Here is a 20,433-nt window from a genome sequence, read left to right as displayed (position 1 = left end):
CCCCACCCCCGCTGAGCCTTTTATTGGACAGGCCCCGCCCCCGTCCCCGGCTCCGCGTTGCTACTGGCTACTGTTTGACAGGACCCCGCCCCCTCGCGCGCCTGCCCTGCTCCCATTGGCCAAGGGCGCCGGGGGGCGAGGCGGCGCTGGCACCCGCAGCAGGTTCGGTTGCGAGGCGCGCAAGGTCAGGGCGCCGGCGCGCGCCGCGTGGCCATAGAGGCGGCAAGGGCGCTGGGGCCAGAGCGGCCGCCCCGGGCGCCGCCATCTTGGGGCGGTGGAGGCTCGGGCTCCGCCCCCAGAGGGCACCTCTCTCCATGGCAACCACCAGGTGGGGGCCCCGCCCCGGCCCTATGGGGCGCCTATAGGGACCCCCGGCCCTATAGGGTGTCTATGGGGGCACCGGGCCCTACAGGGTGTCTATAGGGGGCCCCCCCCCAGCCCTATGGAGCATCTATAGGGACCCCTGGCCCTATAGGGTGTCTATAGGGGCCCCTCCCGGCCCTATGGGGTGGCTATATTGACCCCCAGCCTTTTAGGGTATCTATAGGGAATCCCCCCAGCCCTATGTGGTATCTATGGAGACACCAGGCCCTATAGGGTGTCTATAGGAACCCCTGGTCCACTATGGATTGTATAGGGGATCCCTTGTGGCCTTACGTAGCCCCCGTGACCCTATACAGCCCTATAGGGGACCCCTGTGACCCCCCAACGCTATGGGGGGGGGCCCTGTAAGGCCCCATATAGCAGCCCAGGGGACCCTCAGACTCTATACAGCCCCACAGAGCCCCCCATTCCCACGCGGCAGGGACCCCCTACTGCGCCCATAGCACCTATAGGGCCCCATAGGGTCCCTGGCCGACGAGGGAGGTGTTTGACGCCGACGGCCCAGACGCGGCACTGCCGCCAAGAGCTTTATTGGGAGGAACCGTGGGAGCAGGGGTGGCCTGGACCCAGCCTGGCCCAAAATCCCCAAATCTGACCCCAAACCAGAGCCCAAATCCCTAAACCGGAGCCCAACCCCCCAAATCTGATGCCAAACTGGAGCCCAAACCCCCAAATCTGACCCCAAACCCCCCAATCTGACCCCAAATTGGAGCTTGACCCCCCCAAATCTGGCCCCAAATCTGATCCCAAACCAGAGCCCAAACCCCCAAATCTGACCCCAAACCCCCAAATCTGACCCCAAACTGGAGCCCAAACCCCCAAACCGGAGCCCAAACCCGACCTGAAATTCCCAAACCTGAGCTCAAACCCCAACCCCAAACCTGGCTCAGGCCCTGCCCTGGCCCAGTCCCACGGCCAGGTCCCAAACCCCGACCCGGCCCGGCAGCACTGGCAGGGTCCAGCGTGCTGGGGCCACCGCTGGCCATGGGGCCACCACCAACCATGGGGCACAACCGGCCGTGGGGCACAACCAGCCATGGGGTGCAGACCCTCCCCCCGGGCCGCTCCCCAGCCCCACAGTTTCAGGCCCGGTCGGCTCCCGGCCCCCCATGTTCGGGGCAGCTCCCAGCCCCACGGCTCCGGGGCGGCTCAGACGTAAACCGCGGGCGACATGACGAAGCCGCACGCTGGGGCATCCGCATCCCCGTCCCCGTCCTTGCGCAGCCTGTCATAGAGCGGGTTCAGCTGCTCCACGTAGCCTCCATCCTCATCCTCGTCCCCGTCCTCATCCTCGTTCTCATTCTCGTCGCCGTGAGGCTCCTCGGCCGTGGGCAGTTCGTGGTACCGCGGCGGCACCCGCCCGGACGCTGGGGTCCCCGTGGCCTCGGCCAGCGGCTCCGCACCAAGCGGCTGCAGGGGCAGGAGCTGGTGCTCAGGGGCCTGCAGGGGAGTGGGGAAGGATGGGATGGGATGGGATGGGATGGGATGGGATGAGGGGCCCTGGCGTCCGGGCACGTGGCCACACTCACCCATGGCAGCTCCTGCAGCTTCTCGCCGGGGGGGGGCGGCTTGTACGGGGGGGGCTCGTCAAGGCTGGGGGTGAGATGGGGGTCACGGGGGGCCCAGGGCTGCCCCCCATGTCCCCCTCCAGTCCCCCGGTCCCATCCTGGACCCCCCATTTACCCTCAGCCCTGTCCTGGTGCCCCCTGACCCATCCTGGTCCCTGTCCCGGTCCCCCTGTCCCGGTCCCCATCCTGGACCCTCGTCTTGGTCCCCCCATCCCAATCCCGTCCCTGTCCCCATTCCCCATTCCAATCCCGTTCCAATCCCCATCCTGTCCCATCCCCATCCCCATCCCCGCACTCACCCATCCCAATCCCAATCCCATTCCCAATCCCGTCCCTGTCCCGTCCCCTCGCTCCCCCGTTCCTGTCCCGTCCCCATCCCTGTCCTGTCCCCATCCCAATCCCATTCCCATTCCCGTCCCCACGCTCACCCGTCCTCGCCACGGGCCGTGCGGTTCTTGCGCTGCTGCCGGCAGATGATGGCGGCAGTGGCCACCACGGCTGCGGCCACGACACTGGCCACGATGGCACCGATGATGCCGCCGGTGGCGCCGGCCCCATCCGGCCGGGGCTGCGCTGGGGGGGGGACGGGGGGGGACGTAAGACCCCAGCGTGGGGCCACCCCACGGCGCCCCGACCCACATGGCACCCCGACCCGGATGCCTGGGCCCCCCCAGATGTGGACCCAGACGCCTGGGCCCCCACAGACCCAGACCTGGACCCAGACACCTGGGCCCCCCTGGACGCCTGGGTCTCCCTGGACCTGGACCTGGACCCGGATGCCTGGGCCCGCCCTGTTTGCTCCAGTGCCGGGTGGAGGCAGGGGGGCTGCCCGGACACCTGGGCCCAGGGGCAGCAGGGCTGGGCCGATGCCAGGAGAGGCCTGAGTCACCCCCACGCCCAGGGAGCGGGCCCAGGCGTCCGGGAACCCCCGGCGCTGACTCAGAGGCCGAAACCATCGCGGGCCGGAATCGGCCATGGCGGGAGCAGAGTTCAGCGCCGGGACATGCGCGAGCCACCGCCACCTGTGCGTCGCATGACCGCGTGCACTGCATGACCCCACGCCATCACATGACCCCGTGTGTTGCACAGCCAGACACCGTCGCGCGACCCTGTGCATCACACAACCCCACGCATTGCACAACCCCATGCGTTGCACGACCAGACCCCATTACACAACCCCGTGCATCGCACAGCCCCACGCATCACACGACCCCATGCATCGCACGACCCTATGTGTCGCATGACCAGACACTTGCACAACCCCGTGCAATGCACGACCAGGCACCATTGCACAACCCTGTGCCATCGCACGACCCTATGCATTGCACAACTAGGCACTGTTGCATGGCACCGTCGCACAACTCCATGTGTTGCATGACCGCGCACTGTTGCACAACCCCGTGCATTGCATGAGCAGACACCATCTCATGACCCCATAGCACAATTCTATGTGTTGCACGACCATGCACTATCATACAACCGCGAGCGTTGCACAATCCCATGCATTGCACGACCCCACACCATTGCACAACCATGTGCCATTGCACGACCACACATCATCGCACAGCATTCCGGGACCAACCTCCCCCTGGTGCCATGTGCCAGCCCCGGCCCCACGGCTGCCCCCAGCCCCCCGATGGGGCAGAGCCCGCAGCATGGGGGGAATCACTTTATTCAGCACCCGGTGGCAGCAGTGACTGACCTGATACAGACATAACCCCCTCCCCAGGTACAGCGTGGGGTCGGTGCCCCATGGGATCCCCCAGTGCCAGAAGCCCTAACTGCCACCCCTCCTCTGCGCCCCACGGGGACCTGAGGACATGGGGACCCCGAGCGCGACATGCCGAGGCACCGGAGATGTCCCGGGGGCACTGTGTCCCTGCCAGGTCCCTGCTGCATCCCCAGGTCCTTGCATGGGGTCCTCGTGCCACATCCCCGCCATGTCCCCGTGTCCCTGCCATGTCCCCACCACGTCCCCACACTCAGACATAGACACTGTGCGGGAGACAAGGGAGCTGTCGCCCTGCGACTCCATGTCATCCCTGCAGCCGCCGGAGGCCCCGCAGGGGCCCAGCTGCAGCATCTGCCCCCCTGCACCCACCCGCTCTTCCTCCTCCTCCTCCTCCTGCCGCCGTGGGGGGGGGGAACGGTGCCGGTGGGGGGGAGGACGGCGGGACCCACTCAGCGCCACCGACTCCCCTGTGACGCGGATCCCCCCTCATGCACCGTGGCCCCCCTGCACGCTGGGTCCGGCCCCCCTCCATGGCACCTCCTGCCCCGCCGCCCCCCAGCACGACGGGTCCTGGCCTGCGCCCCACGCAGGTGCCCCCCCCCGTGCACAATGGAGCCCACATGCATCCCAGCTCTGTGCATGACAGATCCTGCATGTCCCTGCTCCGTGCACACCAGATCCCATGAGTCCCCGCTCTGTGCACGCCGGATCCCACGTGCATCCCAGCTCCATGCACACCGTCTCCCGCACATCCCCACTCCATGCATGCCAGATCCCCCATGCATCCCCACTCCAGGCATGCCGGCTCCCGTGCATCCTGGCCCTGTGCATGCCAGATCCCACCCTGCCTGCCGCCGGCACTCACCAAGCACAAGGACGGGCTGGCGGGCGGCAGCGCTGCCCAGCGCGTTGGACACGCGGCAGATGAAGGTGGTGTTGGCCAGCAGATCCACCGTGTGCACCAGCAGCTGGTTGCCCTGCGCCTCCGCCGAGGGCGGCAGCGGCCCCGTCGACCTGCGGGGGCTGTCAGTGGGCCCAGGAGTCCCCGCCACGCCCCCCGCCCCCCCAGGGCTCCGCAGCATTGCACACGCTGGTGTGTGCTCGTGAGCACGCACTCGTGCAGGGGGATTGGAAATGAGGGAGCCGCTTTCCCCAGGGCTCTGCAGGGCTGCATGTGCGTGCGCACACGCTGGTGCAGGGGGGTGGAAACGAGGGAGCCGCTTTCCCCAGGGCTCTGCAGCGTTGCACACGCCGGTGCACGCTCATGTGCACGTGCTTGTGCAGGGGGATTGGAAACAAGGGAGCTGCTTTCCCCAGGGCTCCGCAGCGTTGCACACACTGGTGCACGCTCGTGCGCATGCGCTCGTGCACGAGACAGGATCAGAAAAGGTCCCCGTCCCCCAGGACGCTGGTGGCCCCGCGTTGCTCGCGCTTGTGCCCCTGCTGCCGCCCGGGGCTCCTGCGGTGCTGGATGGGACTGGCCGGGCTGGTGAAACCAGTCCGGCCCCACCAGGAACCCGTCGGGCACCATTCCGGGGCCACTGGCCCAGGCGTCTGGGCGCGGCAGCACTCACGTGCTCCAGGTGAAGGTGGTGGGCGCCGGGTTGGCAGTGGCGTTGCACTGCAGCGCTGCCCCACGCCGCTGCAGGTACCAGTTGTGGTCGTAGCCACTGATGAAGGCCACGGGGGGGTCTGCAGGGCCGGTAGAGCGTCACCCCCCACAGGCCCAGGCATCCAGGCCCCCCCCCCCACCAGGCACTGCAGCCCCATGTCCCGTGTGGGGGTCAGGGAGCGCCCAGGCGTCCGGGCCCCTCCTCCGCTTTACAGTCCCAAGTCTCTTCCCCCAGAGCAGGAAGGGCCCAGGTGTCCAGGCCCCGGCTACTCCCCCCCCCCACACCCCTGCATGGGGCCCAGGTGCCTGGCACTCACAGAGCACGGCGAGGGTGACGGGCAGGCGCTGGGGCTGTGGCAGGCTGGGGTGGCTGACGACACAGGCCAGGCGCTGCCCATGCGCCGCCCGCGTGGGCACCGCGCTGAAGCGGCTGGTGACGGTGACGGTGCCGTTGGCGGCCGTCTCGGCTGAGGCCTCCGCCGTCCCCGGCACCGGCGACTCCCAGGAGATGTTGGCGGCCGGGTGGCCGCCGGCAGCCGTGCACGTGGCCACCGGCGTGGGGATGCTGCCAGCAGCCACCTCCTGCGCCGCCGCATGGTTCTGCGGCTTGGCTGGAGGCGCCAGACAGCCATTAGCAGGGCCCCGGCGTCCGGGGGCAATGTCCCCCCCACACCTCCCAACAGGAGAGGGACCCAGGCGTCCGGGCTCACTCCTCCACCCCCCAAGCAGAGGGGCCCAGGCATCTAGGCTCCCCCACACACAGCAGAGGGGCCCAGGCGCCCGGGGCTCCCCCCAACCCATGGCCGAAGGGCCCAGGCATCCCCCCTCCCACCCCCCAGTGCCCAGGGCTCCCCCCAGCACCCCATGACTGAGGGGCCGAGGTGTCCCCCCCTGCCCCCCAGTGCCCGGGGCTCCCCCCAGCACCCCATGGCCGAAGGGCCCAGGCGTCCTCCCCCCACCCCTCCGGGGCTCCCCCCAGCACCCCATGGCCGAAGGGCCCAGGCATCCCCCCTCCCACCCCCCAGCGCCTGGGGCTCCCCCCAGCACCCCATGACCGAGGGCCCAGGCATCCCCCCTCCTGCCCGCCAGTGCCCAGGGCTCCCCTCAGCACCCCATGGCCAAAGGGCCCAGGCGTCCCCCCCCTGCTCCCCCCAGGGCTCACCCAGCACCAGCAGGCGGGTGCTGGCGCCCTGGTTGCCGTCGGGGTAGGTGGCGAACTCGCAGGTGTAGACGCCCTGGTCGGTGAGGCGCAGCGGCTGCAGCAGCAGCGTGGCATCCTGCAGCGAGTGGCCGCGGAAGCGCAGGCGCCCGCCGCCCTCGCCGTCCTCGTCCTCGCCGGGGAAGCTGGGCGCCAGGCGCGGGTGCAGCACAGCGATGTTCCGGCGCCCGCCGCTGCCGCCGGCCCGCACCCACGTCACCTGGCTCACCTTGAGGTGGGGGCCGGCGGCGGCCAGCACGCAGGGCAGCACAGCCTCCTCGCCCACCAGCGCCACCACCTCCTCCCGCACCTGCACCTGCGCCCGCTGCCCGCCGGCCCCTGTGGGGACGAGGCCCCCCGGCGTCAGCGTCAGCAGCAACCGGGGCCCAGGCGTCCGGGGGGCCCAGGCACCCAGCCACCAGGGGCTCCAGGGACCCAGGTGTCCGGGGACACAATGACCAAGGACTCGGGGGGCCCAGGTGTCCAGGAGACCCAACCACCAGGGGCTCTGGGAACCCAATGACCAGGGATCCAGGGCCCAGGCATCCAGGACCCAACAACCAGGAGCTCCAGGGACTCCAAGGACACAGGTGGCCAGGGGGCCCAGGCGTCCAGGGACCCAATGACCAGGGACTCCGGAGACCCAGGCGTCTGGGACCCCCAGGGACTCAACAACCAGGGTCTCCAGGGACCCAGGTGTCCGGGGGCCCAGGCATCCGGGAGACCCAACCACCAGGGACTCTGGGGACCCAGGCATCCGGGAGACCCAATGACCAGGGACTCAGGGGGCCCAGGTGTCTGGGACCCCCAGGGACTCAACAACCAGGGTCTCCAGGGGCCCAGGCATCCGGGGGCCCAGGAGTCCGGGGTGGGTGGCTGCCACGTCGCAGCCCCCCCATCTGCCCGTCTGCAAATCCGCCCCGGCTCTGGTGACGGTGCTCGCTCGGGTGGTGCAGACACACGGACACTCACACAGACACACGGACACACGTGCCAGCGGCAGCAGAGCTGCCCACTCCAGTGCTAATTGCGCTAACGACCCACGCGAGGCCGAGCCCGTGCTTCCCGGGGCCCCCCCGGGCGAGCGTGCGGCCACAAGCATGCAAGGCCTCTGCAAGTGTACAGCACTGAGCATGCACAGCCCATGCGCACCCCGTGTGAGCCCGAGTGCAGCCTCCCGCTAACCAGAAGCGCTGGCAGCGTGGCAGGAATGATGGGTAGCAGCACAGCGGGGGGGCTCGGACGCCTGGACCCCCCCCAGTGCCCGGGGCAGGCGCTTGGCCAGGCCCGTCGGTGCCAGCCGTGGGGGCCCAGGCGTCCGGCCCTGCGGGGGGCCCAGGCGTCCAGGCTGCCCCAGGACAGGGACGAGCGGGGTTGGGGGCGCCCATGTGAGAGGAGGGGGCAGCCGTGCAACGCTTGTGCAATGCTCGTGCAAGTTGTGCAGTGCTCGTGCAATGCTCGTGTGAGCTGGGGGACGCCTGTGCAGAGGTCGGGGCCGCCGGAAACGCGCTGGACGCTGGTGCCACGGCCCCAGAACAAAAGGAGCCGCCGCGGGGCCTGGCAGGAGCCTCACACACGGGGCCTCGCACATGCATGTGCTGCACACGGGGGTGTCGTGCACACAGGGTGTCGCACACACATGTGCTGTGCACAAGCCACCTTGCATGGGGAGCAATGCACACACGTGTGCCGCACACAGGGGTGTCACGCACACGCGTGTCCCCCCCCGCCCCGGGGAGCCCCGCAGTCCCCGGGGTTCAGCCAGGCACCCTGGTAGTGGCAGAGGGGGGACGGACGGGCCAGGGGACCCAGAGTCCGGGGGATCCCGAGGGGGGGATCCCGGGGGGGGGTTCCCGGAGCCCTGTCCTGGGGCTTCCCGGGGGGGATCCCAATCCCGGAGTCCCGGTTCCCTGAGCCTGGGGGGGGTCCGGAGGGTCCCAGACGGGGGGCGGGGGGGTCCCGGTGTCCCAGGGGGGTCCCGGATCCTGGGTGTCCCAGAGTAGCTCCCGATCCCGGATCCCGGTGTCCCAGTTTCCTGACCCCGGGGGAGTTCCCGGCCTCCCGTACCCCGGATCCCGAGGGGTTCCGGTGCCCCGGGGGGGGTCCCGGGGGGGGGGGGGGTTCCCGATCCCCGGATTCCCGGATCCCGGTGTCCCCGATCCCGGCGCCCGCGACCGCCCTTCCCCCGCCCGGGCGCCGCTCCAGGAAAACAGGTCCCGGCGCGGCCTCGGCCATCTTGGGAGTGGACCAGGGGGGGCCGGGCCGGGCCGCCACTGCCACCAGGACACTCCCCCCTCCCCTCCCGGCCGGGGGGCACCGGGGGGTCCCGGGGGGGTTGCGGTGCCCCTGGAGGCCCCGGGTGCTGGGGGGGCCCAGGGGGCCCTGGGTCGCGGTGGGTCCCGGAGGTCCCGGAGGTTCTGGAGGGGCCCTGGGGGGGGTCCCGGAGGTCCCGAGGGGGGTCCAGGGGGGTCCCGGCGGGTCCTTACCGCGCAGCACGCAGCCCAGCAGCAGCAGGGCGGCCGCGCCGGGGGCACCCATGGGCTGCGGCCCGGTTCGGCCCCGGTTCGGCTCCGCGCCGGCGCCGCTCTGCCCAGCCCCGCCCCGCCCCCGCCCGGTACCGCCAGGTAAGGGCCCCGCCCACTCTCGGCCCTCCCACTGCCGCCCCCTCGGACCGCCCTCTGCTTGGCCCCGCCCCTCGGGTCCGCCTCCTTCTCGGCCCCGCCCCCCGACCTGCCACTACCGGCCCTATCTCTCCCACAGGTACCGCCAGGTACCAGCCCCACCCCACGGACCGCCCCCACCTCTGCCCGGCCCCGCCCCCGCCCAGGTACCGCCGAGTACCGCCCCCTCCCGGCCCCGCCCCCAGCTCCTGGCCCCAAGGATGGTGTACAGGGCTGATGCACAAGGATGGTGCACAGGGACAGGGTGTTGCATTGGGACAGTGCATGGGGAGGGCACACAGGGGTAATGCACGGGCACGGTGCACAAGAACAGTGCACGGGGACGGGGTGTTGCATGGGGACGGTGCACAAAGACGATGCACGAGGATGGTGCACGGGGACTGTGCATGGGGAGAGGGTGTCGCATGGGGACAGCGCACGGGGCTGATGCACCAGGACGGTGCATGGGGACAGGGTGTTGCACAGGGATGGTGCACAAGAACGGTGCACAGGGACGGGGCAATGCTGGGCCCAGATGCCTGGGTCCCCTGTGCCCCCCCCAGGCATCTGCCAGGTCAGTCCTGCCCCCTGTATTAGCCCCACCCCTTCCCCCAGAGAGCTCTTAGCCAAAAAAAAAAACCACTTTAATTCTCCATTTTACAAATTTCCCCCTCCCCCTGCAATAAATTACCCCCGGGGGGGGGGGTTAATGCTCCTGGATGGGACCTGGACACCTGGGCCCCACGGGGGGGGAGGGGCCACGGGGGGGGGCACATCCCGCCCAGATGCCTGTGCCCCTCCCGTGACTGCAAGTCCATGGAGGTCCCCGTGCTCATGACCTGGACGCCTGGGTCCCCCGGACGCCTGGGCCCCGGACGCCTGGGCCCGCGGTCACCTGCCCCCCCCCGCGTGGCCCCGGCTGTCCCGGGGGCGGAGCCGGGGGGCCTCGGGGGCCCCTGGGGGGGGGCTGCCCCCACCCTGCAGCGTCCGTGATTGGTCGTTCTGCAGCGGCCCCTGATTGGCCGGCGGCCCCAGCCCCAGCGAGAGGATTGGCCGGTGATAGGGGCCGGGCAGCAGTGGGGAGAGGGGACTGGCTGCGGCCTCCTGGCCGGGCGACACCATTGGGTAGAGGCTGCCGTGGTGGGTAGGGTCCAGCCGGGCATCAGCCAATGGCAGGGTGAGGGCGGGGCTGCTGGTGCACCCCACTGGCTGCCCTGGGGTGGGCGGGGCTGGGCCACCCTCCTGCTTCACCAGGGGGCGGGGCCCCAACATCGACGCCCCATTGGCCAGGTCGGCGGCTTCCGGCCTCTGATTGGCTGCGGCGACGGTGCTGGGGCTGGGGGGGGGGCTGGGGGCCGCTGGGGGGGACCCAGGGGAGGTGCTGGCCCGGCCTGGGGGGGGGACAGGGATAGGTTGGGGGGGGCCGAGACCCCCAAATCCCCCCCATGGACCCCCAGAGACCCCCTGGGACCCCCCTGACTCCCAAGGACCACCTAAAGCCCCAGAGACCCCCCCAGAGACCCCCAAACCCCCCCAGGGGCCCCCTGAGACCTCCCCAAACACCTGGGGACCCCCCCAGACCCCCATGGACCCTCCAAAACACCCTGGGGACACCCAGGGACCCCCCCAAGCCCCCATAGACTCCCAAAACCCTCTGCCCCCCCTGCAAAGACCCCCCCCAAAACTCGTGGGATCCCCCCAGGGACCCCCCAAGACCCCCCCAAGGAGCCCCCAAGCCCCCCAGGACCCCTTGGACCCCCCCCAGGACCCCCAAACCCCCATTTCCCCACCCTGGACCACTCTGCCCCCCCCGCCCTGCTCACCGTTGGGGGTCTGGGGGGCCCCAGGGGGGCCGTCAGGGCTGGGGGGGGCTGGGGGGGCCGTGACGCCTTTCCCCGGAGGATGTCGATGACCTGGGGGGGGCACAGGGACATGGTCACCCCCCGGGACCCCCCCATAGGGATCCCCTATAGCAACCCCCCATAGGGCCCCCCCTAATAGGGACCCCAACCTCATCCCCCATAGGGGCTCCATTACCTCCCCAAAGGGAGCCCAAAATTCAGGGTCTCCCCCCAAAATGGGGTCCCACATCCCCCCAATAGGGACCCCCCATAGAAATCCCCCCATAGAGACTCCTCCCACAGAGACCCCCCCATAAAGACCCCCATAGGGACCCTCCATAGGAACCCCCCCATACAGACTCCCCCTATAGGGCCCCCCATAGAAAGCCCCCTCACAGAGAGCTCCCAATAGGGACCCCCCCAATAGGGACCCTCCCCATAGGGGCCCCCCCAAGGACAGGCCCTGACAGGGACCTCCCCCCAGGGACCCCCACCATAGAGAGCCCCCCCATACAGACCCCCCAATACAGACCCTTGCCATCGGGGCCCCCCCATAGAGACCCTCCCCATAGCCACCCCCCAACAGGGACCCCCCATGGACCCCCCCAATAGAGACCCCCATAGGGAGCCCCCTAATAGGGACCCCCCCAATAGAGACCCTCCCCATGGAGATTCCCTGATAGAGACCCCCCACAGAAAGCCCTCCCGCAGTAGAGACCCCCCCATAGACCCCCCAGCGCAGTGCAGACCTGCCGGTTCTTGGCGACGGCGAGCGCTGTGTCGTTGTGGTAGTTCTTGACGCCGCAGTCAGCGCCGCTGCGCACCAGGAGCCGCAGCAGCCCCAGGAGCCCCCGGCCCGCCGCCGCATGCAGCGCCGTGCACCCCGCGTACGACTGCGCGTTCACCCGTGCCCCCCGCTGCGGGCAGGGGGACACACCGAAATGCACCCAAAATGCACCCAAAACCGCCCCCCGAGCCGCCCTGGGGACCCGAGAAACCGCCCCGAGCCCCCCGCCACCGCGTGCAGCGCCGTGCACCCCGCGTACAACTGCATGTTCACCTGCGCCCCCCGCTGCGGGGAGAGCAACGCACCGAAATGCACCCAAAACTGCCCCGGAGCCCCTCAAAACCACCCCGGAGCCCTCTGCCACCACGTGCAGCGCCGTGCACCCATGTATGACTGCACGTTCACCCGTGCCCCCCACTGCAGGCAGGGGGACACACCGAAATGCACCCGAAATGCACCCAAAACCGCACCACCGAGCCTCCCCGGGGACCTGAGAAACCTCCCCGAGCCCCCCGCCACCGCGTGCAGCGCCGTGCACCCCGCGTACGACTGCGCGTTCACCTGCGCCCTCCGCTGCGGGGAGAGCAACGCACTGAAATGCACCCGAAACTGCTCCGGGGCCCCTTGAAATCACCCCGGGGCCCCCAAACTGCCCCAAAATGCCTCAGCGCAACCCAAACCGCTTTGCTGCGCCTTCAAGTGTCCCAAAGTGCCCTGAAGGGCCCTAAAACGCCCCAAAATACCCTGAAACGCCCCAAAGCACCCAAAGCACCCCGAAAGGCCCCAAAACGCCCTGAAGTGCCCCAAAACGCACCTGGATGAGGAGCTGGGCCATGTCGAGGCTGCCGCGCTCCACTGCGTGCAGCAGTGGTGAGCGGCCGCTCTTGATGTCCTGGGGGCGGCGGGGGGGGGTCAGCGGCCCCTGCCCCTCCAGAGCTCCCCCAGGGCCCCCCCCAACCCCAGTGCCCCTCCAGAGTCCCCCAAACCCCCAGAGCCCCCCCCCTCATTGCAGTTTCCATGTCATCCCGGCCCCCCTGCCACCCCACCCCCTGCTGCCCCCCCAGCCCCCCCCCGCTGCCCCCCTCCTGCTCACCGCAGCATCCACGTCGGCGCCAGCCTCCAGCAGCAGCTGCGCCGGCTCCCGGGCCCCCGCGCCCACGGCCACGTGCAGCGGCGTCAGGCCTGGGGGGGGCAGCACGGGACCCCTGTGCACCCCCCCCACACACACTGTGCACCCCCCCCACACCCCCCACCCCCAAACGCCCCCACGCTCCCAAAATGCCCCCCTGCACCCTGTCTTTTTGCATTGCATTTCCATACAGCCCCCCATTCCCATGCACCTCCCCATTCCCATGCATCTCCTTTCTATGCACCCCCAGTTCCTGTGCACCCCATTCCCATGCTTCCCCTTTGCCATGCATCCCATTTCCATGCACCCCCTGTTCTCCTGCACCCCATTCCCATGCTTCCCCTTTGCCATGCATCCCGTTTCCATGCACCCCATTCCCATGCATCCCATTCCCATGCACCCCCTGCACCCCATTCCCACGTGCCCATTTCCATGCACCCCCCATTCCCCTGCACCCCATTCCCATGCATCCCATTGCTCCACCCCTTGCTCTCCATTCCCATGCCTCCATTCCCCTGCTCTCCCAGTTCCTGTGCCCCCCATTCCTATGCACCCCCTGCACCCATCCCCCTGCACCCCATCCCCATGCACCCATTTCCGTGCATGCCCCATTCCCCTGCACCCCATTCCTGTGCACCCCATTGCCCTGCACCCCCCCGTTCCCGGGGGGCCTCACCGTCGTAGTTGCGGGCCTCGAGGTCGGGGGGGGGCGCCGGGGGCGGCGAGCAGCTCACGCAGGCAGCGGGCGCTGCGCTGCTCGCAGGCCAGGTGCGCGGCCGTGCGGCCGTGGCGGTCGGGCGCCGCCGGCGAGGCCCCGTGTGCCACCAGCAGCCGCACCAGCGCCGGCTGCGCCGTGATCACCGCCAGGTGCAGCGGCGTCTGCACCCGCTCATCAGCGCCCGCACGGCCCCCATGGGGGCGCGGTGGGCAGGGGGGTGCGGGGGGCATGCATGTGGTGCATGGGGTGCATGGGGCGCACAGGTGGTGCAGGGGGTGCATGGGGCGCATGGGGTGCAGGGGGTGCACAAAGCAGGCATGGGGGGCACAGGGCACACAGGGAGCACCTGGGATGCATGGGGGACGCATGAGGGGCACAGGCCACACGGGGAGCACAGGGTGCACGTGCCATGTATGGGGTGCGCAGGGCATGCATGGGGTGCATGGGGCACATGGGGCGCACGGGGGCACACGGCATGTATGGGGTGTATGGGGTCCATGGGGCATGCACAGAGTGCACAGGGGACACATGGGGGGCACACAGGGGGCACAGGGTATGCAAGCTACACATGGCGCATGCGCATGCAGTGTGCGAGCGGTGCAGGGGGCGTGTGCGGGGTGCCTGGGACATGCCGGGTGCACAGGGGGTGCATGCACGGGGTGCACGCGTGGGGTGCACGCGTGGGGTGCCTGGGGGGCACATGCAGCCTGGCGCAGGGCCACGCACACGCGTGTGCATGCAGGCGGCGGTGCGGGGAGGAAGCAGCCAGGGAAAGTCCCGGTGGTGGCGGCTGGGCCGCGGGCACACGTGGCTTCGGGGAAGGGCTGTGGCGGGCGACCCCCCCCTTCCCCCGGGTGCGGCGCTGCACCCCTGAACCCTGCACCCCCCTGCATCCCCCTGCACCATGCACTGTGCACCCCCTGCAGCCTGCAGCCCCCTGCATCCCTGGGTGACCTGCACCCCCCTGCACCATGCACACCTCCTGCACCCTGCACTGTGCACCCCCTGCACCCCCTGCATTGTGCATGCTCCTGCACCATGCACCCTGCACCCCTGGGTGCTCTGCACCCCTGGGCACCCTGCAGTCCTTTGTACCATGCACCCCCTGCACCATGCATCCCTCCTGCACCATGCACCCTGCATCTCCCTGCACCCTGCACCCCTGGGCATCCTGCACCCCTTTGCACCATGCACCAGGCCCCCCCAGCACTGGCCCCCCCATGCACCCCCATGCACCCTTGTGCATCCCCCAGGACCCTGAACCCCCTGGCACTCCCCTGTGCACCCCTGCCCGCGCACCCCCCCGCGTCCCCCCCCGTGTCCCCCTGTCCTACGTCCCCCCCGTACCTGGCGCAGGCGGTTGTAGACGTCGAGGTCCCTGCGTCCCTGCAGGAAGAGCCCCACGAGGCGCCGGGCCGCCCCCAGGTTGCCCTGGGCCACCGCGATGTGCAGCGCCCTGCGGGGACGCGGGGGGACGTTGGGGACACGGGGGACATCGGGGGACCCGGAGGTGGGCACAGGGACCCGGGGGACACCCCGGGGCGGGAAGGGCGGGGGCAGAGGGATCTGGCCACGCCCCCTCTCCGCGCGGCCACCCCGGGGGAGGAGGGGGGGAGAGGGAGGAAGTCGCCCCTCCTCCGCCGCTTCCAGTAAAGGGGCGTGGCCGGCAGCGGTGACGTCAAGCGGCGTCAGCGGCGGGGCGGGGCCGGGCCGGGGCGGGGGGGGGGAACCCGGCAGCCGCGGCCGGGGATTCCCCTCGCGGCAGCGGCGGCCCGGTGGGGGGGGGCGGCCGGGGGGGGATGGGGGTTCCCACGGGGGGGGGGTCCCCGGGGGGGCTCCCGACTCACGTGTCGCCGTCCTCGTCCTGCCCCGTGGCCGCGGCGATATCGGCCGCCAGCTGCGTCCCGGCGGCGCCGAGCAGCGCGAAGGGGCCGGGGGGGAAGGCGAGCGGCGGCGGCGGCGGCGGCGGGGGAGGGGCCCCGGCACCGGCCGCGGGCAGCAGCGGCAGCTCCGCGGGCAGCAGCCCTGCGCGGGACACGGCGTCAGCGGGGCCCCGGCACACCCCGAGGGGCCCCGGCGTCCGGGGGAGCGCCGGCGTCCCGGCACCACCACCCCCCCTTCAAGGGACCCCGGCGTCCGAGTCACCCCCCGCCCCCCCCCGCTCAGTTGGCCTCAAAGGACCCCGGTGTCCGGGCTGCCCCCTGCTGTCCCCAGGGGACCCCGGCGTCCGAGGGACCCGGGCGTCCGGGACGGGCTGGGGGGGGGGGTCAGGTCCCCGCGGGCCCGTTGAGCAATCGCGCTGCCGCCCCTTCCCGGACGCCTGGGCCCCTCCCGGGGGGGGGGGGCGCGGGGGAGTCCCGGGGCTGCGGGGGGGAGTTGAGGGGTGCATGGGGGGGGTCCCGGGGAGGTCCCAGGGTTGCACGGAGTTATGGGGGGGTGCAAGGAGGGTCTCGGGGATGCGCAGTATTTGGGGGGTCCCGGCGTTGCAGGGGGTCATGGGGGGTGCACGGGGGGGCTCCCAAGGATGCACGGGGTCATGGCGGGGGGGGGGTGCATGGACGGGGGCCCCAAAGGCGCACGGGGCTTTGGGGGGATGCACGGGGGGGTCCCGGGGTGTATGGAGGCGGAGTCCCGCGGGGTGCCCAAGGGTGCACGGGGTTTTGGGGGTGCGGGGGGTCCCGGCTCTCACCTGGGATGTAGGCGGCGGGCAGGGGGGGGAAGGCGAGGGCCAGGCAGGGGGGGGCCGAGGCCGGGGGGGGGCGCGGGCCGGGCCGGGGGCGCCGCCGCCGCCACGGGGCGCTTTGCCCGGGGGGGGCCCAGGCGTCCCGGCCCCCCCCCGCCGCCGCCGCCGCCTCCCGCATCGCCGAGCGCCGCTTCCTCAGCGGCAGCGACGCCTCGGGCTGCCGCGGCCGGGGGGGGGCCCGCGGCCGGGGGGGGCCCCCCCCGCCGCCCGCCACGTCCGCAGGTCCACGGGCAGCTCCTCCGCCATCCCCGCCGCTCGGACGCCGGGGCCCCCGCGGGCTCCCGGAGCTCCCCGGCGCCGGGGCCCCCGCGGGCTCCCGGGTCCCCTCGGACGCCGGGGCCCCCGCGGGCTCCTGGGTCCTTCGCAGCCGCTAGCGCCGGGGCGGCCCCACCGCGCGGCCCTCGGACGCCTGGGTCCCCCGGGGCGCCGGGGTCCCCGCCGAGGCGCCGCTCGGACGCCGGGGTCCCTGGGCGCCGCAGCCGCCGCGCATCCGGCAGCCGCCGCCGGGACGCCTGGGCCCCGCCGGACGCCTAGGCCCCCCGTGGAGGCGGCGGCGGCGGCCGGAGCCGGAGCGGCGCTCGGAGGAAGCGCCCGGGACTTCCCCGGCCGCCGGCGAGGGACTTTCGGGGCCGCCTCCCGCGGGGGGGCCCCGGGGCCGCCCCCGCCCCGCCCGCCCGGCCCTGCCGCGCCGCCCCTGCCGCGCCGCCCCCGGGACTCCGGCCCCGCCGCGGACGGGGAGGGGGGGGTCCCCCGGCGGCCCCGCCCCGGGGAGGGGACCCAGGCGTCCGGGCCCCCCCCCACGCCGCGGCTCACCTGCGCCGCGCTCCGTCGCCGGAGGAGGGAGGGCCCAGGTGTCCCGGAGCCCCACAAATCCCCAACGGGGGCCCAGGTGTCCTGGAGACCCCCCCCTCCGGGAGGGCCCAGGCGTCCTAGACCTCCCCCAAGCCCCCAGAAGGCACCCAGGCATCCTGGACACCCCCCCCCCCCCGGCAGGGCCCAGGTGTCCTGGAGCTCCCACAAGCTCCCAAGGGGGATCCAGGTGTCCCAGAGCCCCCCGGGAAGGACCCAGGCATCCTGGACCCCCCCACACCCAGGGAGGATCCAGCATCCTGGAGCCCCCCCGAAGCCCCCAGGGGGGGCCCAGGCATCCTCAATCCCCCCCTCAGGTAGAACCCAGGTGTCCTGGCACCCCCCACCCTGGGGAGGGCCCAGGCGTCCGGGGAGGGGGCAGAGGAAGGTCCCTGGCACGGGCCGGGCGGGGGCTGCTGGGACCTTCGCCCTCCGCCCGGAGGGGGATTTCCAGGGCAGATAAATCATTAACGGCCCCCGGGCCCAGCCCACCCCAGACTGCACACGCGTGTGCACATGCGTGCATGCGTGCGAGGTTGCGGCGCGTCTGGGGCTTCATGCAGTGGCTGGTGCATGCAGGTGCCTGGTGCTCGGCCTTGCACACGCGCATGCAAAAGCGGGTGCCTGCATTGCTGCGTGGGCACGCGTGCACCGGGACATGTGCATGCACAAGTGCGTGGTGTGTGTGTGTGTGTGTGTGCGCGGGGCCGGGGAGCTGCGGCCCCCCTGGCTCCTCCCCACCCCAGGCTCCGACTTACCAGAAACGTCGCCTGGAAAGTCCCAGCGGCGTCGCACGCCCGGGGGGGCCGGGCCGGCGCCCTCCCCATGCCCCTTGCACACCCGCGGCATCCAGCACACGTGTGTGCAAGGTGGCTGCTGCCCTGCGGCCACAGCCCCAGGCACACGCACATCGCGCTGCATTTGCAACCACACACATGTGCATACACACGTGTGTGCACCGGCCTCGCACCACACATCTCACACATGCACATGCATGTTCACAGTGGCGCCCCACCTGCACGCATGTGCGCATGCATGTACATCTCGTGGCCTGGCCTGTGGAGCTGCACATGTGTGTGTGGGTGCAAGCGTGTGCACACACACACACCCACTTCACGCTGCTGCTCGCACTGAGCCAGGGAGGTGCATGGGGGCCCCAGGCACATGCACACATGTGCACATGCGTGTGCACACCTGCCCCACGGCCCTGAGGGTGAGAGGCCCCCAGATGCTTGCCTGGGACCCCTGGGGGGGGCATGGGGGTCCTTGGACGCCTGGGTCCCTGGGGGCACCTGGATGCGTGGGACCCCCGGGGGGGGGCGCGGGGGCACCCGGACGCCTGGGTCCCTGGCAGCTTCAGCAGCACCCGTGACTCAGGGCCCAACGGGTTTGGCAGCTTTGGGGCGCGTCCTGCTGCCACCCCCACAGGGCGGAGGACCCAGGTGTCCGGGCCAGGGACCCAGGCGTCCCAGCGTGGCGGCTCCCGCCACGGTCCCAGGCGTCCAGGCGGCCATGGGGACGCTGGCAGCGGAGCCCCCCAGCACGGCCCCCCCCAGCACCGCGGAGCCACGGCGGCACCGGCGCCACGCAGCACCCCCCCATTCCTGGCCTGGCTGGTGGCCGGGGCCCTGGTCGGGGTCCTGTTCGCTGGCGCCCTCGGAGCCGCCCTGGTCCACCGGCATGTCCGGCCCCGCCCGCGCCGCCGTCCGGGGTAAGGCCGCCCGGACACCTGGGTCCCCCCTCCATCCCAGACACCTAGGTCCCCTGTCCCGGATGCCTGAGCCCCCTGCCTGGACACTGGGTCCCTCCCTGCCCCCCGCCCTGGAAGCCTGGGTCCCCTTCCATCCCGGATACCTGGGTCTCCCCAATCCTGGACACCTGGGTCCCTCCAGGCTCCTCAATCCAAACACCTGGGTTCCTGCCCCCAGCCTGCCCCCCCCCCCAGACGCCTGGGTCCCTCTGGGTTCCCCCCTGCTCAGCCTGTCCCCTCCCCGGGCGCCTGGGCCCACCCCTGCCCTGCCCCCGTGCCCCGTCCCACAAGCCCCTCCAGACTCCCCCTGAATCTTTGCAGGGAAATAGGGACTCGGGAGCCAAGAGCGAAGAAACAGGTGGTCTCCTGCAAGGGTGAGTGCTGCCCCCGGATGCCTGGGCCCCCCGGACGCCTGAGCCCCCCTGGATGCCAGGGCCCCCCAGGCTGGGGGCGGGTCCAGACGCTGGGGCCCCCCTGGACACCTGGGTCCATCTCTGTCCCCCCGCAGATGACGAGGAGCCGATCTACGAGGTGGCCGAGTCACCCCTGGAGTCGCCGATGACCCCGGCGCCCCTGATCCTGCACCCCGCAACCTCTGACCCCGCACCCCGACCCCGGCACCCCCTGACCCTGCACCCCGCAACCTCTGACCTTGCACCCCAACCCCGGCACCCCCTGACCCCCGACCCTGCACCCCGACCCCCCCTGGCCCCGCACCCCCTGACCCCTGACCCTTTGCCCCGGCCCCCCTGACCCTGCACCCCTGACCCTGTGGCACCCTGACATTAAACCACCTCCTCAGCCACCTCTCGCCTTCCTTCGCCCGGGCACCTGGGTCCCTTTGGGGGCGAGGAGGGCCCGTGTGCAAATGTGTGTGTGTGTGCATGCAAAGCCTGTGTGTACATGTGTGTGCAGACATGCAGGGCCCATGTGCACACACGTGTGGACATGCAGGACCCATGTGCACGTGTGTGTGCATTCAGGGCCCGTGTGCACACGCGTGTGCATGCACCTGCACACACGGGGTGTGTGCATGCTTTGGTGTGCAAAGCTCATGCACACACATGTAGACCCACATGCATGCAGTGCATGTGGCACGGCTGTCATGCAACACGCGTGTGCATGGTGCTTGCGTGGCCAGTGGGTCCAGGAGAGGCCCTGGCGCTCAGGGTGGGGGCGCGTCTAAGCGGCTCTTCCAGACCCGGACGCCTGGGCCCATGGGGGGGCAGCACCGGGAGGCCCCTGGACGCCTGGGCTCCCTCTGCACTCGGGGAGCAGTGGGGGCGGCCACGACCCACGTCCCCCTCCAGACCGCAGGGATCTCTGGTGCCCGGGGAGGCGCCCAGCGCAGCAGGGCCCAGGCGTCTGGGCTCGTCCTTTCGTGCTGGGTCCGTGAAGGGGGCGCACGCACGACGCCAGCGTGTGCAAAGGGTTGCGAGCACGTCCTGAGCCTGCGTGTCAC

The 20,433-nt window shown here is 71.4% G+C and overlaps 2 protein-coding genes across 4 annotated transcripts; both read right to left on the bottom strand.

Annotated features, from left to right (window-relative positions):
- Window positions 1-1,123: 1,123 nt before the first annotated feature.
- NECTIN2 (nectin cell adhesion molecule 2) lies at window positions 1,124-9,074 on the bottom strand. Of its 3 annotated transcripts, XM_067316870.1 has the most exons (8): window positions 8,981-9,074; window positions 6,459-6,833; window positions 5,614-5,907; window positions 5,259-5,376; window positions 4,550-4,698; window positions 2,381-2,525; window positions 1,914-1,977; window positions 1,129-1,824 (listed from the first exon to the last, which is right to left on the bottom strand). In XM_067316870.1, the coding sequence occupies exons 1-8, from the start codon at window positions 9,030-9,032 to the stop codon at window positions 1,534-1,536; spliced, it is 1,488 nt and encodes a 495-aa protein (XP_067172971.1). In that variant the 5' UTR covers window positions 9,033-9,074; the 3' UTR covers window positions 1,129-1,533. The 3 variants fall into 3 exon arrangements, with proteins under 3 accessions (XP_067172970.1, XP_067172969.1, XP_067172971.1); XM_067316869.1 differs by lacking the exon at window positions 8,981-9,074 and having other exon boundaries at window positions 1,124-1,794; window positions 6,459-8,961; XM_067316868.1 differs by lacking the exon at window positions 8,981-9,074 and having other exon boundaries at window positions 1,125-1,824; window positions 6,459-8,959.
- Window positions 9,075-10,401: 1,327 nt separating this feature from the next.
- On the bottom strand, window positions 10,402-15,748 carry BCL3 (BCL3 transcription coactivator; the record flags this gene model as incomplete). The annotated part of the gene is given in 9 exon segments (XM_067316858.1): window positions 10,402-10,545; window positions 10,978-11,067; window positions 11,745-11,912; window positions 12,597-12,674; window positions 12,876-12,964; window positions 13,588-13,618; window positions 13,620-13,790; window positions 14,977-15,085; window positions 15,477-15,748. Coding segments are annotated over 9 exon segments (1,152 nt in total), but the record flags the coding sequence as incomplete, so codon positions are not given.
- Between the last annotated feature and the right edge of the window lie 4,685 nt (window positions 15,749-20,433).

This window comes from Apteryx mantelli, unplaced genomic scaffold (assembly GCF_036417845.1).
Source record: "Apteryx mantelli isolate bAptMan1 unplaced genomic scaffold, bAptMan1.hap1 HAP1_SCAFFOLD_154, whole genome shotgun sequence".
NCBI classification, from domain to species: domain Eukaryota; kingdom Metazoa; phylum Chordata; class Aves; order Apterygiformes; family Apterygidae; genus Apteryx; species Apteryx mantelli.
The sequence above is the reverse complement of the archived record's forward strand: the minus strand, read 5'-3'. Positions and strand labels throughout refer to the sequence as shown.

Excerpts from the sequence above, each read along its gene's own strand:
- NECTIN2 (XM_067316868.1), bottom strand. The coding sequence starts at position 7,251 with ATGCCTGGGTCCCCAGAGTCCCTGGTGGTTGGGTCTCCCGGATGCCTG. Across the intron at positions 5,377-5,613 it reads CGTCACCCTCGCCGTGCTCT|ACCCCCCCGTGGCCTTCATC; the intron begins GTGAGTGCCAGG and ends CCGGCCCTGCAG. Across the intron at positions 1,825-1,913 it reads AGCTGCAGGAGCTGCCATGG|GCCCCTGAGCACCAGCTCCT; the intron begins GTGAGTGTGGCC and ends ACTCCCCTGCAG.